Genomic DNA, 22,116 nt, shown 5'->3' on the forward strand with positions numbered 1-22,116 from the left:
CATCAGAAAGTGAAGGACCCTACTGGTTATAGAGATTTTAAAACGTTTTCATCCTCCAATTTCTCTCTCTGCTTTGGCAAAGCTTGAAGACACGAGCATCAATCACATGACAACTCTTTGCATCACTTCACGCAGTCCACCCCGAACAGCAAGCTTACTTTCAAGTATCTCTAAAAATGTTACGATTAGTGTTCATTAAGCTCGCTCTAACATCTGCTTCTTTCTTGTGCACAGAATTTTAAATCTTTGCAACATGCTAATTTCTACTTTATGAAAATTCAATAAGATCTCTCTTTTTAGACAACAGTGATAGTTGTCTAAGTCATGATCCTCTCTACTATCCAAGTGCACAAACTACCCCAAAACTTTTATCAGTTTTTTTACCTATAAAAAGGAAAACAGTTTGGTTTGCTAACAGGGTAAGATTAAAAAAATTCAATCTCTGAATCCCATATACCACCAAAATGGAATGGGGTTTGCCAATTTGCCTCAGCATTTTTAGCTCAACTTGACAATACTGGGCCAAAATCTAAAGAGGTAATTTCTATCCTGAAGGCTGTTTGCAGCTCCAGATAATCACACATTTTATTTAGACAGTTAGGTTACTCCCTTTACTTGCCAGTAATTCTGCATGAAATAAGACTAATACAAAGAAAAAGTTAGCAGTGCAAACAAACACAGTATTTAGTAATAAAACACTCCAGTTACCTCCCAAAAGCTATCACTGGAAACCTCTACTCCAACAGAGTCATCATATGATCCAGACATTTCTGTATAGGAAGAGCAATCAGTGTTTTGTTGTCAACACTAGATCTTCAAAATCTGCAGAAAGACAAAAAAAAAAATGAAAATGTTGTTCATCAGAATCCAACACCAAAGCAAGGCTGAGAGATACTGATTTTCTTTAAAAATGAGCTGCTATTCCTATATGCAAGAGTGCCAAACAAAGTACACAACTGCACAATTATAACAGTAAGGTTTCCTTGCTAAAATAAGCACCATTTACCGTAAGTTCATAAAACAACAACACTTGAATAGACCCTACCACTTATACAGTCTAGAAAGCTGTTAAGCAATCTTATTATGTGTCATATTTCAATACCAGTTTAATCTGTTATGCCATATCATCTCCTGATATACAAAACCGGTATCAAATATTAACCTTTAAAAGTGACAATGAAGGTAACACTGATCAATCTAGTGGTTATAAGCTGGGGTGGACAAAATACAGCCCATGGGCCAGATCTGGCCCCCAAGGACATTCTATCCAGCCTGTGGGCCCCCTAAAAAATTTAGAAAATTAATATTTATTTGCCCTTGGTTCCTGTCAAAAATGCATAGCATGGTGCCGGCCACTCTCCCCCGCGCTCAGCTTTTCTCCGGGCTCCTTCCCAGTGTGTGGAAAGCGACCCCTCCCCAGCCCCGTGCCCAGCACTTCACGCTGCAGGCACTCACAACCCATGTGGGGCTGCCTGTGCCTGCTCCAGACAGCCCCACGCAGGCTGCGAGTGGCTGCGGCGCAGGGCACTGGGCACAGGGCAGGCAAGGGGCCGCTTCCCCCTCCTCCCCCCTAGCACTACCTTGTAACCCAGCCCCACTGCCAACCTGGGCCCCCGCACCGGCTCTGGACTCGCCTGTCAGGGCTGCACGTGGTACAGCAGCTGCGGCCCCCCCGCTTGCCACACCGGGCAGTGTTTGCCACTGCCGCTTCTGTGCTGCCCAGCGTGCAAGCTCCGGGTGGCCAGCAGCAGCCAACGCTGCCCGGCACGGTAAGCAGGGGGAGCCGCAGCTGCTGCCGCCGATGGGCAAGCACGGAGCCAGCTTGGAGCCCAGGTTGGCAGCGGGACCGGGTTACAAGCAGGTGCTGAGCGCGGGGAAAAGCAGCTCCTTGCTCACTCCGTGCCCAGCACCCCGCACTGTAGCTGCTTGCAGCCTGTGTGGGGCTACCTGTGCCTGCTCCAGACAGCCCCGCATGGGCTGCCCACGCCTGCAGCAGGGAGTGCCGTCCATGGGGCAGGAGAGGGGCCACTTTTCCCCATGTTCAGCACCAGCTTCTTTCCTTCCGGTGAACAGGGGGTTGGGGCTGTGTGCTGCCCCCTGCCTGTACCGCGGAGCTCGGGGGCACTGGGAGCAAGCAGGTGCGGGAGCCAGCGGAAGCATGGGGTCCATGCTGGCAGGGCCCAGAGCAGGACGGCAGGAACATGGGGGCCCGGCCAGCAGGGGCTCTATGGAGCCGGGCCAGCTTCCCCCTCTCCCTGCTGGTGCAGCCTAGCCCAGCTCCACAGACCCCTGCCAGCCTGTGCTCCGCTTTGGGCCCCACCGGTGCTGGCCCTGGGATATTGGTCCCAAGACATTGGGACACTGGTCCCAAGATGGTGACCAGGGGCACCTGTCAAGGGACGGGCACCTGTGAAGGGGCGGGACTACCCATGCATCCCTTGACAGCCTGCCAAAACTGGGTGAGCGGCCCTCTGCCTGAAATAATTGCCTGTCCCTGTTATAAGCTATTGAACCTATAAGTTTTCTTCTCTCTTCAGATATTTTACTGATTGCAAATGCCAGGTAACTATATTCAAAGAAAATGTATAGCAGTACTGCCACATGGTGGAAAGCAACACATAACAAACCCTCTCAACAATGTTTAAGGCCACTAAACATTTTGCAACAGAAAGATCTTGAGAAAAAACATACCACCCTCAACACTGAAAATTTAAAACTTGAAGAATCTAGACCAAGGAGCATAAATTTACAAATGTATACATTTACAAAGGTTTTTATGGGAAAAAAAACCCTCCATGTCAAATGGTAGAACAAAAAGTACAGTTGCATGGAAAGACATACTTGATCTGACACATTTAAAAGGTGCGGAGTTTTTACCTATTTTCCCGAAACAGATTATTTGGAAAAGTGGGGTAAAAGCACTTATGTACTATAAAACAGTTTGATTTTTTTTCCTTTCAAAAGTTCTAATATCTTAACTGGAGCTGATTTTACCTAGGTGCTGCCTACACAGACATGAAAACAGCCTCTGTCTGCAAGATGTAAAAATGTAGGCAGGTGTAACAGTGTGATGAAATATAGAGTAATATAGAATATGTACACACCAACTATTCCCAAATGCCTCAAAACCAAAGTTTGATGGTACCAAGGCAGAGTGTAGTCCGTGATAAGAAACAACAAATGAAACTCAGGGACACAGCTCATGACAAAGGCATTTTGATAGGTTTTATGACATCACTACAGGTAATCTTCTGCTACTTAACAGAAATATGATGTTTGGTATTGTATAAAACAATTTCAAAAACAATTCATGCCTATTTGTAACTCCCACTCCCTCTGGAGTAAAGCTGAAAGAAGGGAATGCATAATACCTGTCCCTCAAGCATGACTCCCTCTGTCATTGAAGAAGACTGGAAGCAGCTTAAAGCATAAGCAGGTGAGGGGGAGAGGTTTTCTGCACCTTGTTGTGGATGGGGGTTAGGTAGCATGTCTGGTTGAGCTGGAGTCTAGGGCAGGGGAGTTGCCTGGAAGCAGCTATCATTTAAAAACAGTCTGGGGAGCAGGGGGCTAAGCCTTAACTTTATGCCTGAGAGCACTGCTCTTTATTTGTTGACATTTATGTATAACAATTGTAGGGAAAAATATGCCAAGAAATAGAGGAACTTCAAGTCTCAGTGTATTTTAAGTATTCTACCTCATATGTTGAGCAGCAGAAGCCTTCAAATATTTTAACATACTATATTTTATGGACATTTTGTGCACTCTCTTTTCTTTCTCTACCCTCCTCATAAAACCCACAGGCCTTTTTTTTCTGGGTTGGCTATGACCACTAAAGTTAAAAAAAACAGACATCTTTTGTAAAACTATGGGGACAACAGGGACTGTTTTACTATTACTGTACAACTAAATGTAACATTGTTAAATGTTATTTTTTCCAGATACAAGAAAGATTTCACAGAGCCACCCACATATTTTAAGTGTTGTTGAAGGGGGAAAAAAAACCCCACCTTTGTCTTCTAATGGCTCCTGATAACATCTCTTCCCTCCTAGTTTGGAGTTCTCTTCCATTCCGTCAAGCAGACTGTTTTCATTTACATGGCGTTAAACACAGGCCTTTTTTTTTTATATATATCCGTTATTAACTTAGACAATGTCTGCCTCTTTCTTAGACCTGAGGATGGGCACTCTATGCCCAAAAGTTTGTCTAATCTCTCTCCCAGCTATGCTGGTGATACAATAAAAGATTAGTCCATGAATGTTTGATGACACTAAAGATATAGGTGGTATTATTAGCTTTAAAAAAGGACTAGTTTTCATTTAATTAGAATTTCCCTAAAAATGTGATTAAGAGTCACCTTAAATCAGTGGTTCTCAGCCTTTTTTTTTCTTTTTTTTTTTTTTACCAGCAGTGCTGTAGCAAGGGGGGGGGGGGGGTAAGTGGGGCAACCTCCCCAGGTGCCAAAGTGAAGGGGTGCCAACAGGTGCTGCCCAGCCAGGGCAGGGCATGGGATAGAGCTGTAAGCGGTTCATTGGGGGGGGAAATAGGGATGGGAGGAGAGTGGCTTCCGCTGCTGCGTGCACTTCCAGGCAAGCATGGGGGAGCATATGTGCCCCCCCGGATCCATGCATGGGGTGAGGGCGGGCTGCTGCTGCGGGCATTGCCCCAAGCATCAAACTTTGTTGCTATAGTATCATGTACCAGGACCCATTTGTGAACATCAATGGCTAGTCCCGACCCAGCGCCCCTCACTCCTGACCCAGTGCTCCCTTCCCCCAGCCCCACAGTGTGTGGGGCAGGGGGTGGTGTGTGGGGGCATGAGGGGCCCCAAGCAGCCCCTTTCAGGCTGGAACTCTGCCAGCCTGCAAGGGAAAAGCTATCATTTCCCATGTTTTTCTCCTTTAAAGGAAAATCCATTTTTAAAGTTTGTCTGCAACCCTTTCATATATTCTTGTGACCCACTTTTGGACTGAAACCCACAGGTTGAGAAAAGCTGGCCTGACAACAACATCCTTGGATAAAACTCTTTCCCTCATAGATACTCACTTTAAAATTTGTCAGTGGCAAGTACAAGTGCAACAATTCAGCTACCATCCCTCCCATATATACCTAGGTCCAAGCACAAGGAACTGGGGGCAAAATTTATTTTCCAAAAAGATGTTAACTTGTAATTGCTGAGCTACCCATGATAAAAGTTAGCACACAGACCAAGAAGGCTTCTTCTGCTGTGGCAATTTAGATATCCGCGCAATCTGACCCACATGGAAGAAAGATGCAAGATCTACAATGAAGGTAAAGATTTTCCTACAGTTTGTAAAATGTAAATTAAAAAATCTAAGAGAACACATTAAACTATAATGCAAGCTAATACCAAATCAATGCTACCTCAACCTTAAAGCCACTATTTATCATCCTTCTTAATTTCCATATAAGCATAGATAGAAATGTTTTGTGACATCATCCAAGCACATCAAGGAAAATCTCATCTTATTATTTGTTAGCCCTTTTTTCAGATAATTGTTATTATTTCTGTGCTGCTTACAAACAGCTAAGTACTTCGGACTACTTGGCATGCCAACCCATTGAAAAATATTTACTTTCAACCAAAAACAGCTCTCTCAAAAAGAGGTTTTTAAAATGTTTCCAAAACAAATGTAAATGCTTGATTAGCTAGCTGTATTTTTTAAGATCATTTTACCCCCTAAAATAAAAGTCACCATTTTCAGTCAACTTCAATTTGTCAAATTTTCAGATTATTAGGTAGAATCAAAGGACAAAAATAAAGGAACAGCAAAACAATACCAAGTGGAAAAATACCGGTGACTGCATCACTGTGAAGTCATCTTAGTAATTAAAGCAAATGTGCCATCCTAATGTAACAGGATAGGGTAGAATGGTCCAGTGTTGTTCTAAAATGTGTTCAGACAAGGTGATAAAACTGCTTCTGAACCATAATTATATAACCATTTTTTATAATTGAAGTGTTTACTCTCATTTCCAAGACACTGTCAAAACAATCCTAGAGTCTAATGTCCTGATAAACAAACCCGTTTATCATAAGCATCAGAGCTTTCTAGATCTGATCATGCAAAGAGAGGGCTTTTTAAAAAAAAATACTATTTTACTGTATTTCCCTCTACTGTCAAAATTAAAAAACAACCAAACAAAAACCCTGTACTAATGATGGAGAGACAATTTACCTTCAATAAGAAAGATCAAACATTATGATGTTACTATAGGAAAGTGTAAATTGACAAAACATGTGGAAAACTGGAAAAGGCTGCAATGAAAATATTTTCTGAGTAGATGGAAAACTACAGGGTACAGAGAACTATCCTTTTTCCAAAAAAGCATGAAAATAATGATAATCATTCAGGAAATTCTGATGACTTAAGATTTTTCCATGCCAGATACTATGCTGTGAGAAAGTATAAACAAGTGTATTCAGGGAAACATTATGAAGTCATAGCAACAACTAACACAGAAAAAATACCAGTTGTAGAGAACTATTTAAAAATAAACTGGACACTAAAATACCAGTGTTAAGCTAGTGAGTCACACTGTCCTCATGAAATACAATTATTAGAACAGTCAGTCCCTTAGCACATTTATCTTCAAGGTTTGGTTTTCCCACCCAGCCCCCTAAATGATTTTGAAGAGTTTCCACAGGAGAGGTCTGAGATTTGCCTTTCATGCTGTTAAAGTACAAAATTAAGAGAAATGTTGATGGAATATAAATTAGTCATGAATCATCCATCTAGATCATCGGTTCTCAACCTTTTTAGAATCAAGGCACCCCTTGATGGACTTGAGGCAATTCTCAAATAAATGCTAGTTCTTAGTTTTCATTTGTTTTTTGACTACCAAAAATAGAGTGATTCTTCTGTTGCAAAGAACACAGCAGGTTAGAAAGGAATCTATAGTATTAAAACCAAAGTGAAAACTTTGGGTTTATCTTGAGTCATGTTTGCATACCTAACACTGTGCAACAGTCCATAATACCCTTTGAAAGGAACTCAAAGCCCCCCAAGGTGCCACTGATCTAGATTAATAAAAGGAAAACAATCGCTTTTACATACATTTTCATTCATTTTATCAACTGTACTCAAATGCCACATCCAAGGAATCAGACAGCTAGAAAAAGAAGTTGTGATTTTCTGTTTTCAAAGTCTGAAATAAAACTTCACTACTAATCGAATGGTTGTGACTTCTGAGCCCAGCCTTAAGACACCAGTTTTTCTAGCACATCTCCAACAAGCAGAAACAAAAATTCTAAATCCTCAGGTTACCAACCATTCCCAAGCTTCATGAGATGTGAGAAAATAAGAAAATTATGACTCAAATAAATTCTTAATTTAAAAAAGGTAGAGATGACTCTCAGCCTCTGCACAGCTACACAGGCAGAACCAGAGTAGCAAGAATATTTTCTTAGCCAGATACACTAAAGAGCAGGGGTGGGCAAAATACAGCCCGCAGGGCCATTCTATCCGGCCCACGGGGCCCCTAAAAATTTTTGAAAATTAATATTTATCTGTCTTTGGTTCCTGTCAAAAATGACAGGAACCAGGGGCAGTAGGACCCACGGGAAGCCCGGCGGGCTCCCACCAGCTGGAAGCCCCAGCAGGGAAGGAACTGGTGCAGAGCAGGGAAGAAAGCGGCCCCACCCCTGCCCTGTGGCTGGCTCTCCCTGCTGCAGCCCCTCGCAGCCCACGCAGGGCTGTCTTGAGCAGGCACAGGCAGCCCCATGTGGGCTGCGAGCGGCTGTCGCACGGGGCGCCGGCCATGGGGTGGGCAAGGGGCCACTTTCCCCCCCCACACTCTGCACAACCTTGTAACCCGCCCACGCTGTCAGCCTGGGCCCCGCGCCGGCTCCTGGCTTGCCCGTCGGGGCTGCGCACAGCCCCCACTTGCCGCGCTGGGCAGTATTGGCTGCTGCTGTCCACCCGGAGCTTGCATGCTGGACAGCCCAGGGGCAGCAGTGGGGGGCTGCACCTGCTGCTGCCACGTGCAGCACCGACGGGCGAGGCCAGAGCTGGTGAGGAGCCTAGGCTGGCAGCGGGGGCAGGTTACAAGGTAGTGCTGGAAATGGGGGGGAAAAGCGGCCCCTCACCCGCCCTGTGGCTGGCGCCCTGTGCTGCAGCCACTTGCAGCCTGCATGGGGCTGCTTGTGCCTGTTCAAAACAAAATGAAGCCAGGGGGTACATGGCAGAATTCCCTGCTTGTGCCCCTTGTCCCCCCAGCCCTGTGCCCCCCACTCAAAGCCCCTGCCCCCTAGCCCTGCTCTGTAGCTGTCAGCAGCTACCTAGAACCTGGGCCAGCTGCAAACATCTGCTGCCTTTCTGCTCCAGCCCCCACCTGTGCCTGCTCAGGACAGCCCCATGCAGGCTGCAAGCAGCTGCAGCAGGGAGCACCAGCCACGGGGCGGGGGAAGGGCCACTTCTCCCCGCACTAAGCACCAGCTTGTTCCCTGCTGCAGAGCAGGGGGTCAGGACTGTGAGCTGCCCCCCGCCTGTACCGCAGGGCTGGGGGGGGGGGGGGGGGGGGGGGGGGGGGAGAGGGGCACTGGGAGTGAGCAGGTGCATGGGGCCCACACCAGTGTCCCGGGGCCAGAACCAGCAGGGCCCAGAGCAGAGCAGCAGGAGTACAGGGTCCCGGCCAGCAGGGGCTCTACGGAGCCGAGCCAGCTCCCCCTTCTCCCTGCTGTTGCAGCCCAACCCGGCTCCGCAGACCCCTGCCAGCCTGCACCCCGCTCTGGGCCCCACCGGCGCTGGACTTGAGACATTGGTCCCAAGATGGTGACCAGGGAGCGGGGCACCTGTCAAGAGGTGGAGCTACCCATCCGGCCCTCGACAGCTTGCCAAAACTGGGTAAATGGCCCTCTACCCAAAATAATTGCCCACCCCTGCTGAAGACCTTGCCAGGTAAAAGAACTCCTGTAAAAAAAAAAAAAAAAGGCATCTCCTATGGACTGGAAACTTGTTAATGAATTTATATAGGCAGTTTATAATCTGCTGTTTCCTACAGCAAAAATAATTTAAGAAACAAAACATATTATTATCTATCATATTAGCAAAGCAAATATTCTGAAGGAAGAGGTTCAGGATCTGTTTATGTAGCGACTCAAAGTTTTAACAATGAAAATAAATTTAGTCTCCATCTACCAGATTAACAGATCCATAATTTAGTGTCTTTTGGTTTTTAAAAAATAACAATGGGCTTTCAGGGAAATTTCAAGATGTAGTTTTTAATAGGGGTGCACCAATAAAGATTTTTTGGGGCTATACCAATGGCTGATTATTAACCAAATATATTGGCTGATACCTACCTGATTGCCAATATGCAGCCTGGAGGCTTGAAGAACAGGGTCCAGCCAGTAAGTCTGTATGGGGGAAGGAGCAAGGGGGGGAGGGAGCAGGGGAGATCAAGGTCCCCACAGTGAGGGAGGCCGCAGGCAGGTCACTTGGGGGGCAGCTTCTGCCACCGTGCACACCCCTAGTGGGGCATGTGCCCCCTGAATTTGTGTGTGAGGCAAGGATGGGCTGCCTGCTGCGGGCTCAGGGACAGGGGTTGCGCTGGCCTCGTCCTGGTAGAGGGGCTAAGCTGAGGCTGTGCTTGAGGTGGGTGGGGGTAAGGCAGGTGGCAGTGGCACTGGGGGGGGGGGGGCTATGGTGAATTTTGGGGGCTATAGCCCACTCCATAGCCCCTCTCCTCATGCTACCACCCCCCACCCCAAATGCAGCCCCAGCCCAGCCCCACCGCCAGGAAGAAGCTGGTGCAGCCCCTGGCCTCGAGCCTGCAACAGGCAGCCACCCTCACCCCATGCATAAATCTGGGGGTACATGCCTCCCATGCAGATGCATGCACTGGCAGGAAGCCACCTCCCCCTCCCTGCCCCCCTTGGATGAGCCACCTGCACCCTGCCTGGGTAGCACCTGCCCCTGCCCCACTCCCTCCCTCACTGTGGGGGCCTCAATTTGTTCTCCCCCCCCACCCCACCCCACCCCGGACTTACTGGCTGGATGCTCTTCTGCAAGCAAAAGGCATTTAATCGGTGACATTATCAGCTTCACCAGCCAAAAAAAGGCCGATGGTCAACAATGTCAATTTTCCTTTTAACGGTGCCGATCCGGTATGGGCCAATATATAGGTGCATCTCTAGTTTTTAATGTTTTTAATAATATTGCAAGACTACAGCATGAGGCACTGGCACATGAAAAAAAAACATTGTAGTAGTGCACCTTTGGGTGCCTGCCACTTTAAGGGTAGTCAGGCAGCCAGCAGGTGCCTGATGGCAGCAGCCATTTTGAGAACCAGGTATATAAAGGCTGAAGTTTGCTGCTGCCAGCCCAAGCAGAAACAATCGCCTGGCTGAGCTGCAGCAGAAACACTAGGAGGTAAGGGCAAGAGCTTATGAGGATGGCTAGAAGGCTCTTGGTCCTGGGCATAACCTAAAACTGCACCCTGCCAGGGATGGGGTGCCTAATGGGGCTGTTCATGGCAGAACAGTCCCCCAGAAATGCCAGGCCCACTGCCTTAATAACCCCAGCTCCCACAACCGGGTGGGTAACCCCATAGTAGGGCCCAAGAAAGTGGACCCATGTAAGAGTGTGGGCTAGTTGCTTGACTGGTCAAAGCTGGGGCCAGGACCAAAAGGGTCAAAAGGGCCAGGGGCGCCCAGAGCTGGGGACTTGGGGTTCTTACTGGCCTTTTGGTGAGGCCAGGGCCCATGTGGTCAAAGGTCCTGGGGGGAGAACACGAGTGCAGGGAGCTTGGCAGCCCAGAATGAGGGTGGAGTAGGCCACTTGATTAGGAGGGATCTAGTTGGGGTCCAGACTAGAGTGTTATAGGGCCCAGTGTGGGGCTGGAGATGTTAAGAACTTAGATGCCATCTGCGAGGCATGGGCGGCAGTGTAGGAGAGGTTTTGGAGCGCAGATAATACCATCTGGCATCAGGGCATGAAATGGGTAGCCTCCTGCCTGGATAATATCTTAATCATTTTCCATCAAGGTGTGGCAGACAAGTGAGGCAGATGGTTAGCCTAGAAACAGGTGGGCAGGCCAACTCCTAATCAGCCGGGAAGCCCCCCTGTTACAGGGGTATCTATTGATAGTCAAAGGGTTGTAAAGCTTCGGGAAGGTACAAATGTATGACCAGGTAGCCTCTCAGTCAATATAATCATGTGGTGAGCAAAAAAACACAACAGAACCCAACACCCCCCCCCCAACCACCTCAAAAACAAACCTTGAGAGGAGGCTGGTGCTACTGTTCTCAGCAAGTGAACTTTGCTATTGTTTCCTGAAGAGCAACTTATAAGTTATGTGGCTATAAGCACATGGTGGGTAAAATGTGGCCCGCAGGCTGGATGCAGCCCTCCAGGCCATTCCATCTGGCCTGTGACACCCCTAAAAAAAAAAACCCTTAGAAAATTAATATGCATCTGCCTCTGGCTGCCTGTCACGTGGCCCTCAATGGCTTGCCAAAACTCAGTAAGTGGCCCTCTGCCTAAAATAACTGCCCACCCCTGCTGTAGTATCTCAGGCATCTTTAAGTTCATATGATGCAATGAATAGAGCAGTGGACCTGCAAAAAGTCTTCATGCAGTGCAAGCAGACCTAAACAATTCTATTAATATAAAGCGCAGTAATTCAGTATTTCTCTTGAGCACAACAGTAATTTGACCAAAGAAACATATAAATAATTACCCACCCCTAGGCAGAGACAACAAAGATCAAGGGACCCGAACCTTTGTTCCCCTTCCTCCTGCACTGCCCCCTCTCCCTCCAAGTCCCCAGCACACCGTTGAGTTGGGCAGGAGCCAAGGCTGGTGCACAGGAATATAGCGTGGCACTGGGCCAGGGACTTGGGGCAGGGGGCAGAGAGAAGGGGACCTTAATCTTTGTTCTCCCTAACCTTCGTTCTCTGCTCAAAGGTGGACTATTATTTGGGCTAGAGGACCACCTAGGGAGTTCTGGTGAGCTGCTGTGGGGGGAGAAAGGGTGCTGACCCAGCCTGTGACAATTCACTTAAGCTCCCTAAATGGCCCTCTGACCCGAATAATTGCCCATCCCCTGACTTAGCCAATAGGTTATGATGCCTCTTTTCTTAGATGAACGGAGGTTTTCATCAGACTACAATACTCTGGTACTGCCTTCCACTATGACGTCTTCTCATCCCCATTCCACTGGGGAAGGGCACCGAATTGCTACTGTTTTAATCATACAGTTGTTTACCCACAGAAAGATAACAGAGTCCTTGGCATACTTGTTAGAAAGCTGCACAGGGCAATGCAGAGTTTGTTTCCTCTCCTATACTGCTTAAGATTTGTGTGTAGTAAATTCAATTCATCTGAATCCCCCCATGCCTTAAGTCCAGCCTTAGATTAGATGAAAGCACTACCATGTCCAGTTTAGCTGCAGGAAGTCCCTTCTTAAAACAAAGAATGCTAAATCATCATTTAGAGAGTTAAGTTGGCCCCTCCTGGTAAAACCAACTAAGGCGTGAGAAACCAAGGACACAAAAAACAACGGAAATCTCCCATGCACTTCGCGCAGCTGCAGTGTGTCTACGTAACACAAATAGACCCAATAACATTCAAAGATTAATGGTAATATCCCAAGAATATACTGATCTTCCTGAAAAGATGCTCACTTGCTCAAGACAGGGAGAAGTAAAAATCCTGTGAGGTGGTGATGATTTTCCTCTCCTATTGAGTCATCTTCCAAAACCTGGTCTGTCCTTCCAATATTTTGCTAGTCTTACTTGGTGTATCTTATTTCTGGTATTTTCTATTATAAATGTTTGATTTTTTTTCAACCTTAGCATTCTCTTACTGTAGCGTTGTATATACTGCAATTAAACATTAATAATTCATTCAAAATATTAGCATTACAGAAGAAGACTAGAAAAGGATGCTGCATTTGATTTACAGTCAGACAGTTATCAGCACATCTGAAAAGACTGAGAATGATTCTTTCATTCACAATGTACATAAATTGATAGTTTCAATACTGTTAATTAGGCCTGTGCAAAGTGACTAGTATTCACTTCAGATTTGGATCCGGCCCATTCAGGGGGACAGCGATGTGATTCAGCGATTTGAATCACTGTCCCAAATCGATTCGGCCAAATCACACAGGCCCCATCCCCCACCTGCTTGGGTGTGCCTGCCTCAGCTACCGGCTCTTTTTTTTTTTTTTCCCCAAAGCCACCACTCTCTGGCTCCTGCCTGGCGGGGAGGAAATCCCTGCTGCCACCCACCATGTGGGGGGCTCAGCCAAGCCCCCTGACCCCTGTCCACTCTCCCAGCCCCCGCCATGGCTGCTGCGCTTGCCCCAGCTCCCAGCCCTTATAAAAAAAAAAAACCCAACCAAAAAACCCTGGACTCATCAGCTCCTGGCCAGTGGGGGGAGGGAGGGGGGGCAATTACCACTGCCCCCTGCTACCCTGCGCTGCATGGGGGGCTCTATCAGAATCCCCCAGAAGCCCGAAGGCCACTGCAGCAGCTGGTGACTCAGGGCTTTAAAAAAAAAAAAAAAAAAAAAAGGGGCCCAGTGCTGGTGTGGGTGGGGCAGCCATGGGGGGTGGGGCTGGAAAAGTGGGCGGAGAGCTCACGGCAGAGCCCCCATGTGGCATGGGGATCATCCCCCCTGCCTGGCAGCACCCAGTGAGTGGGGGCTTTTTTTTTTTTTTTTTTTTTTAAACAACCAGGAGCTAGGTCCTGGCAGGGCAGCCCGGGGGGGGGCAGGCAAGTGATGGGGCCTGGCAAGGGTCTCCCCATGGTCCCCTCCCTCCTCCTCCAGCCCCCCCATCCCCTACTTACTAGCATAGAGTCCGGGTTCAGCTCCCTGCAGCATCAAGCAGGGACTGCCCAAATGTCTGAAGCTCTCTGAATCTTTTCCAAATCAATTCGGAGAACTTCAACTAGATTCAAACCTTTTAATTGGGCCCAATTTAATTCAGATTCGGCCGTCAAATCTCCTCCAAATCAAATCAGGACCCGAAGCTTCGCGCAGCCCTACCATTAATTATATTTTACTTGCTATTTACCATGCATATAAAGCCCCTAAATACTGGAACTACACAGTTGTTCAGACTAAATGATCCAGCCATATTTACATTGCATGACTGATGTTTTAAGCTGTCAAAGGTCTAATCCACAATGGTAATGTAATACTAATTTGCATGTGTTATCCAGTACACACCATGCAAATAGATGCTTTAACTCTTATGCCTTATTAAATACTAATAAAAATCATTATAAAGGATAGGACATGATGAAAATTGTTGTGCATTAATTCTGGTTCTCTGCCCTTTTGAAAACTCAGCAAATGCAGCCCAGCAGTATTATTTTTATTTTACTGAATTACTTCAGGTTTGTGATCTCAATCTCAATACACACCAGACTCTTTGCTTTAACATTTTGGGATGCACTAATATATTCCAGTGCAAAACACCCTGAAAATCAGGCATTCTATCTGAACTTTGAGTATCTGAATATAAAGACTGCTAAAAGAAAAGGTAACATAATTAAACCTGAATAGTAACCACTTCCTTCCGTCCTCACATGGCATTCTCTCTAGCAGTCAGGTACCCTTCACTGCAGATTTGAGTTTTGGCATTGAGGTCTCATCCTGATAGCAGTCAATGGCTTTCCTTATTTTGTGATCAGCTGAATTATTATATACTTATGAACTCCCACAAACCTTTGTACATCCCCCTGCTTGAATTTGCCTCTTCATTTTTCAACGTACAGATAGGATCCAACTCTGATGGCAGTGGGAGTAGTTCCTGCCTATTTTCCTGTATGATTTTTCCAAAAAACTCTATTGCAGATGTGGCATTTTAAACACTTAATGATTTTTTTTTTAACCAATAGAGTGATAGATCAAATAGAAAGCCTTCATTTCGCCTTAATTTTGGATTTTAAACTTCATTGCAGAACAACAAGAAAGTTTCTTTATCTCCCTGCCTGCCATCTGACCCCTCCAGGAAAGGAATTCTACCTGCTCAACACAGCTCACAAAGACATTCTCATGGGCCCAGAGGGACAGCCTTCTACCTTGAGCTCCCTCTGTGCAAAAATGAAGTTTATTTCCTGCCTACAGGGACTTTTTACCATCTTGTACCATCTACACTTTTCCCAGAGCCTGACGAAGGGACTTTGATCCCAAAAGCTTACAGAACAGGACAATTTTCTTGCCATTTTCCAGTTAGTCTAACAAAAGCTATCATTTTGGAACCAAGAGTTCTAGTTTTTTGCGTGTTCATTTCTCCTTGACACTGTGGAGCCTCTGCTCAAGGAACAGATGAGACTCTGCCTACCTTCAGTGCTGGCCAAAATAAATGAATAAACAACAAAAACCAAACTAAAGAAAAACACAACAACTACCCAAGCGCACACTCTCTCCATGCACAAATGCTTTTTCCTGTAAAGGTGCTTTTAAACAGTATTTTTAAATGAATACACGTTTAGTGGAACTTGAGCTCCTGAGTGATCCAGATGACTTTGAAAACCTTGCTCTTAAACTCTTATTTACACTAACGCTCCTAGTAAGCAATTATGTGGCTGCCACAGGGCTCTTATAAAATCAACTGCCTGTCAAAAATGACGGTGGGGTGGGGGGCGCATCCGCCCCCCCACCTTCAGAGCCAGGCCTGTTCCCCCTTTGCTCCCCTCTGCCACAGGGCCAGGCCCACCCTCCCCGCCGCTGTTGCTGGGCCAGGCACCCTGCCCCCCCCCGCCTGCTGCCCTTTTGGGGCCAGGCCCGACCCCACCACCGCTGTTTTGGGGCCAGGTCAGGCCCAGTGCAACCCCCCCCACTCCACCCTGCCTGCTCCCCCCGCTCCCTGCTGCCGTTTTAGGCCCAGACCCACTTTCCCCCCTCCCCCTGTCTACCCAAGCTGTGTCCACCTGCCTCCCTTTCCCATGACTGATTGGGGCGGGGGGTAAGGGGGGAGAGGAATGGACAGAGCACCACCACCCAGCACCCTGTAGCACAGCCGCACCCAGGGACAGGTCACGAGGCCAGCAGCACTCTGTCCGTTCCATTGCCACCACTTCCTGGGACATATGAGACAACCAATCAGAGTGCAACTAGAGCGTGACGGACAGATGGACGTACTACTGCTTTTATAATATCAGAATGGGGGAAGGAAAGAAGCAGTGACAATGAGCCAATTTCTATAAACTTTTATTTTGCTTGGGGGGAAAAAAGGAAGGAATGCAACATCAGGGAAGTGCATCAATTGGATTGAGCTATACTAGCAAAAATTAGTTTTGCCAGCATAAACTGTGTCCTCACTAGGAACACTTTGCCAGTATAGCTTAACAGTAAAGCTATATCAGAAGAGTGCCTCTTAGCACAGACATGGCTAAAAATATAGCTCAATCTATGCCAAAGCTGAGAATCCAGGCTTTAGATTATTAAAATAAGACAGCAATAAAATAAAATAAAATAAGACAACGACAGAGAGATAAAAATCATGCTACCATTCTGGTCTATCACTAGAAAACTCCTAGGTGCTAAATATCATTGGTTGTCCAAGAATGACACACCCACTTCAATCTCTGATCACACATAAATTGGAAGTAATTCTAAACATGGATGAAAAAAATTAAACAGCAGCAAGTACTTAGCAGTTTTTGTGATCAGAATGAAATAGTGTTTGGTTTGAAATGTCCAGGTTGTGCAGTCCATGCCAGCAAATGGAAAACCTGAAACTAATTACAGAAAGTCAAACCAGTCTGTAACTAAAACTGGGAGAAATCCAGCAAAACAGTAATCATTAACTGTCAGAATATATTCATACTTCCAAGATTTAGAAATACCTGAAATTTACAATTTCAGTGCTAACACGGCTTTGTTTTTCCCAGAAAAGCATACTTATCACTATCAGCAGTCTGGTATTGAGCAAGTCTTATTTTTCCTTTTGTTTTGTATTTTTAATACAAATTTAGCACCATATATGGCCTTGGTAAAGCAGTGTGAGTTTCAACTTACTTTCAATATGAACTAGTTTTCAGCAGTAACTTTTAAGACCTTTGACTGAAGCAGTGCCTTCAGCATATAGAAAAAGAGGATCTTAATTGTTGCTGTAGTGGAAAAAGCAACAAGAAAGAAGAATCATTTAAAAACAATGCAAGCCAACCTTTTTGGCAGGTGTGCCACACGCTAAATTCCATTCTGATCCCCTTCCCCTGCCTAAATTGCTGCTCTGCTTTCTGTTTCTTTTCCTGCACTCCCTGCCCCATCTGCCACTGTGTTTGTCCCTTCCCTGATGGGTTCAATGACACACACAGGGCCCTCCCCCGGATTTAAACCAAAGGTGGCTAACTTGTTTAGTCTTATGTGAGGCAGCAGGAGTGTTAATCCAGAGTTGCTGTTTCAGCACAGGTCCAGAACTTGGGGAGTTCATACCACTGCCGCCATCTCTCTTTTTCCCCCTGCTACCAATCTGAAGTTTCCACAGGTAACTAAAAATCCCAATTCCAACAGCAAGTAAGGAAGGGGAGAAATGGAGGTGAATATTGTTAACTCCTTGGGGTCCAAAGCCATGCTGAAACAGCAGCTCTGGCAGCCCCTGGGATTAATGCTGCTACCGTGGAAGCTCCAGGAGCCGTGGCTGTGAGGCCCATTGAGTTGGACAATCCAGCCTACAAGAAGCCTTATGGGCCAGATGACCCACCTCCATAGGCCGGCTCTAGCCTACAGGCTGAGTGTTCAACACCCCTGATTTCAACTATGCTGTAGTTAAGCATTAAGTTTAAATATAGTTTTGTTTTGTTACAGCTTAATTACAACAAAGTTAATTGTACCCATACTCTCATATGCTTCTCCAAAAGTCCTTTATGCTTCTGAATTTCTGCATCTGTGTTAACAGAAGTATGGGAGAATTAGTGACATTATGAACTTTATGTATTATGATGTTCTATGATTATCATATAATATGATTGATATCATCACAGAATGATGAATCACAGATTCATTCAATCATAGAATATGATTCTATGAGATGCTGAGCATAAGAGACTACAGTCAAAGCATCAAACCCTACTCATCTCAGATCTCCTCTATGTGTGTGGCAGATAAGAGCTGCATCTCTTGAACAAAGAGCCACCTAGTTTAGTTAAGACAAGGAGGGTCTAACGTAGGGCTCTCCAGTCCCAACTGTTCACCTTCCAGGTCAACTGTAAATTTTAATTATCTCCAACCTTTTCAGGAGAGAGACTGGGGTGGAGAGGATGGTGGGAGAAATGCAAAGAACTGGTTCCTACTGTAGTTTTTACATGTACAAGCCCTAAAATGGCATATTTAATAATAAAAGTCAAGTCAGGACTGAATATACCTGTAAGATTCTCAAATGCTGGTGAAGTATGGACAGGATAAAGAAAGTAGCATTAGAATTGTTTGGGCTACATAGACTCTGAATTTCTATTGCTGGGGTATTTTGGATGCCTTGCTCTGAATTTTTCTGAACTACACACTTACATTCTCTTTCTACCTAATTTAACCCAAATTTCAAAGAATTTTCTGTCTAAAAATCCTAACATTAACATCCCAAGAAAAATACCACAGAAATCATGGGGGAAGGGGAAGAAATCAGACTCTTTACTAAAGACAGGTCTATGTTATTTGTATTAATCCTTCTACCTGCATTCTAAATTTGTCATACAGATAGCATGAAAATGTAAGTTTCAGTATTTCTGCTGCAATGGCCAACTTAAACGTGAACAAAATTGATGTCAAATTTCATGACAAAACATTCATTTTAAATTAAATCCCAAAGTAGATAGAACTGTCGAGAGCAAGGGTGGCCAACCTGTGGCTCAGGGCAGATTCAGGAAGGAGCTAGTGGCAGACAGGGCAAGGAGCAGAAAGCAGAGCATCATATCAGGCAGGAAGCAGCAGATTGGGTAAGAGAAAGGGATCAGAGCAGCACTCAGGGAGAGTACAGGTCTAATTTCTGGCACACCTACACAAAATCTTGGCCCTTACTGCTTTTGGAGTAAATACATCAGCAAGGATTACAGTATTATAAACACAGCAAACAAAGTTTTGTGAGACTCCCACCCACTGGACAGTCAGTAGGTTGACCTGCAAGGCTCCCACAGGTCCTCAACTACAATGTCAGAAGGGTGCTATTTTTAAAATTTGTAAGAAACACAAAGATGTGTGTTTACTGTATAGGACTTAGAACTGTTCTAATTAATACATTATGTAACTGAGGTGAAATAAGTTTAAGTTTATTAAGAGACAGGTTTTCTGTGAAATAGCTATTTCCAGGCCGGACTGAAATCATCACCCTCTGCATTCAAATGAATGCAGTGTTGTCTGCACAGGTCAGAAGTAAATTGGCTAAACCACAGCCAAACTGATTTTCAGGCTACTGAGATACTGTAGGTACCCCATTACAATTAAAATTAGCAAGCGGAACTCTGATTCTTCATTTTAGGAGACAGCCACCAGATAAACACTTGAATTTGACATAGGCATTAAAAGACTGGAGTCCCAAATTTGTTTTATGATATTATGTACAGCTGCATTTATTACGTCTTAAATATGAATATATTAGCTCCCTGGAGTATTTTTGATATGCAATGTCATGTTGCAGCTTGCTTCCTGAATCAATAATGCTCCTTGACAAGTCAGCAAGTCTCAGTAGAAGCACTTTTACAGCCATTCCCTGCAGGATCCCACTGCAGAACAAGCCGTGATGCCAAGTCAGTTATCACTGCTCAGCAGTGAACCTTGCAAGACTTTCCAGTCACTAAATGAATATTGTTCTTTTTAAAAGAGTCACTGTCATTATAGCAATATACACATTCTGAAGTCCAATTTTTTTCCCAGAAACTTGAATTCCTAGTTATTGTCAAGTCAACTGTAACAGCTTTCCTCCTAAATTATCCTGAAGTCCAAATTGCAAAGCCTGTTTTTCTATCACATGACTACTTCATGATAATTAAAATGTAAAGGCTGGTCTACAGGCTTTTTAGACTATATTGATCATTGCCTGCTTTGATCAATATTCAGTATTGAAGCCAAGCTGTGGACCATGATGCTTTGATGAAGACTGCTCATTGATATCTAAAAGAATAGGAAAAAGGGCAGGAAAACAAGTTGTTTACTTCAGGTTAAAAGGAAGCCTAGTGTCAGTATTGTGCGGGCCGGGGGCGAGTCTTTGCACACGCGGGCTGTGGCCAGCAGCCCGGGCACGCGGGGCCAGAGAAAACCGCGCGGCGGCAAGGCACGCGCAGGCTAGAATTAGTCACGGAGGCGTAATGGTTGATTGAAAAGATTATTTACTTACACCTAAGATGGTCGCGGTGTAGGCTGGACAGTTTTCCAGGTGCAGCTCCGCTTAAATCCTCGTTGGAGGACTCCGACAAATTCGGTTCTTTGGCCCCGGAGTTGTTTAGGCTCCGCGGGTTCGGCAATTCTTTCCTCACGGAGTTGTCGAAGCTCCGTGGGTTCTGTTCAGTTCCCAGACCCCCGGAACTGTTAAGACTCCATGGGTTCGAAAATTGGGTATATAGGATAGGGATACATCTAGGATTGCGCTCGGCAACGGGGAGAGGCCAGAGGCTGTTTAGACCTCTGTTGCCTGCTTAAGAGAGGCGCATTGGGTCCGCAAGGGTCCACATCGCTTAGAGATCTTCACACAGCGCGAAGTCTCCTCCTCCTGGCGAGTTCTGTTTCTCTCCAGTTTTCCTCTCTCTCCGACTTGGGCGGAAACTACCCAAGCCTTTTGTACGGCTAGCAAGCCAATAGCTAGCTGCCATGTATGCCTTTATTCAGAACTGGCCAATAATGTGGCGCGAATCTAAATACAAATGGCGGGAACTCCTTTGCACCGTGCATCTCTGAGATGCAAAAGAAATGCACCATGCAAAGAAGCTGCAAATTGGCGGGAAATTCCCCGTTGCACCGGAGTTCTCTCCTGCGGCAGAGAACTCGATCGTGGAAGGAAGCTGTAATTTTAGTGGAAACATAATTTAGCGTTGCCGAAGCACACACAAACAACAAATCACAACTTTGGGTTGTGACAAGTATCTGATAGTAAAATAGCACAACAGACAAGTGTTGCCATCTCACTTGATGAAACTTGTACTTCTGACAAGCTGTTTGAAGACAATCAGTGCCATTGTCCTTAATTTTCCAGACACTGACCGACACAATTTCTAGCAAACTGCAGCCTAACACAAGAGCATTTTATACTTAATCTGATTCACAGTACTCAAGACTTGGAAATTTTGCCTTTAAAAAGATTGTTTTAACTTTGTTTCAGAAGTATTTTGAAAGTAATTTAGGCTTCAGAAGTACTTAAATGATATATAAAAAACAGTACTAGAGTCTGTTTTCCAACAAGAATATTTAACATATTGCCTCCAATAAGAAGCATACAGCAACCCCCAGAACCCTCCCTAAACCTGAAAGCTATAACACAGTAGCTTGAAGTTTCATATACAAACACACATGTAGCCTAGTCACCTGTATGTCCTACATAATCAGCTATATAAGTAATTATTTCTAACTGCAGACACCAATAATGTTTATTAAGTTAGGAAAAGGAACAAAAAACATAGAATGCAGAACTAGGGAAAAATGTAAAGTTACTGCACAAAAAGTAAATTTCCATCAAACTGTTATTGCAACACACCGAGAAAGGAGCCAGACTCAAGAGATATACTGCAGTTGCCAGCCCAGCCTAGACTTCCAAAGCCTCACATGCTTCTGTGTAGGAAGACACTTTCTTAAGCCAGAGAAGTAAGAGGGCAGGAGATAATGTACACCTATGGCTACAGTGTGATAACTAGCCACGGCCCCTATGGTGGGTGTGATAACTAGTTTTGAATTAAAGAAGTTCAGCACACCTAAGAGAATGCATTAAAGGCAGGGGTATCCCTCCCTCCAAGCGAATTTGATAGGTGTCATATGTAGAAGACAGGAGGGACTAGAAGATGATCAGTTTCCCACCCTAATAATGGTTACCTCCTGATGGTGTAAGGGGAACTATAAAATATGCAGCCAAATAACTGGATAGGTACTTGGTCCAAAATATGAACCTCTGCTTTGTATTTGGGTAAACGTTTTAACTAGAAATTGTTACAGAACTCCTA

At 45.4% G+C, this 22,116-nt stretch overlaps 1 protein-coding gene across 5 annotated transcripts in view; it reads right to left on the reverse strand.

Moving 5' to 3' along the window:
* Positions 1–22,116, reverse strand: part of PACSIN2 (protein kinase C and casein kinase substrate in neurons 2) — a 133,873-nt gene that overhangs the window by 66,471 nt on the left and 45,286 nt on the right. For all 5 annotated transcript variants that reach the window (XM_014610298.3, XM_014610293.3, XM_059726626.1 and 2 more), the window contains one exon: positions 709–822. In XM_014610298.3, the coding sequence (XP_014465784.1) occupies positions 709–768 (60 nt within the window). In that variant the 5' untranslated portion in view covers positions 769–822. The remainder of the gene's footprint in view (positions 1–708; positions 823–22,116) is intronic.

The sequence above is a fragment of the Alligator mississippiensis genome, chromosome 4, assembly GCF_030867095.1.
Source record: "Alligator mississippiensis isolate rAllMis1 chromosome 4, rAllMis1, whole genome shotgun sequence".
NCBI classification, from domain to species: domain Eukaryota; kingdom Metazoa; phylum Chordata; order Crocodylia; family Alligatoridae; genus Alligator; species Alligator mississippiensis.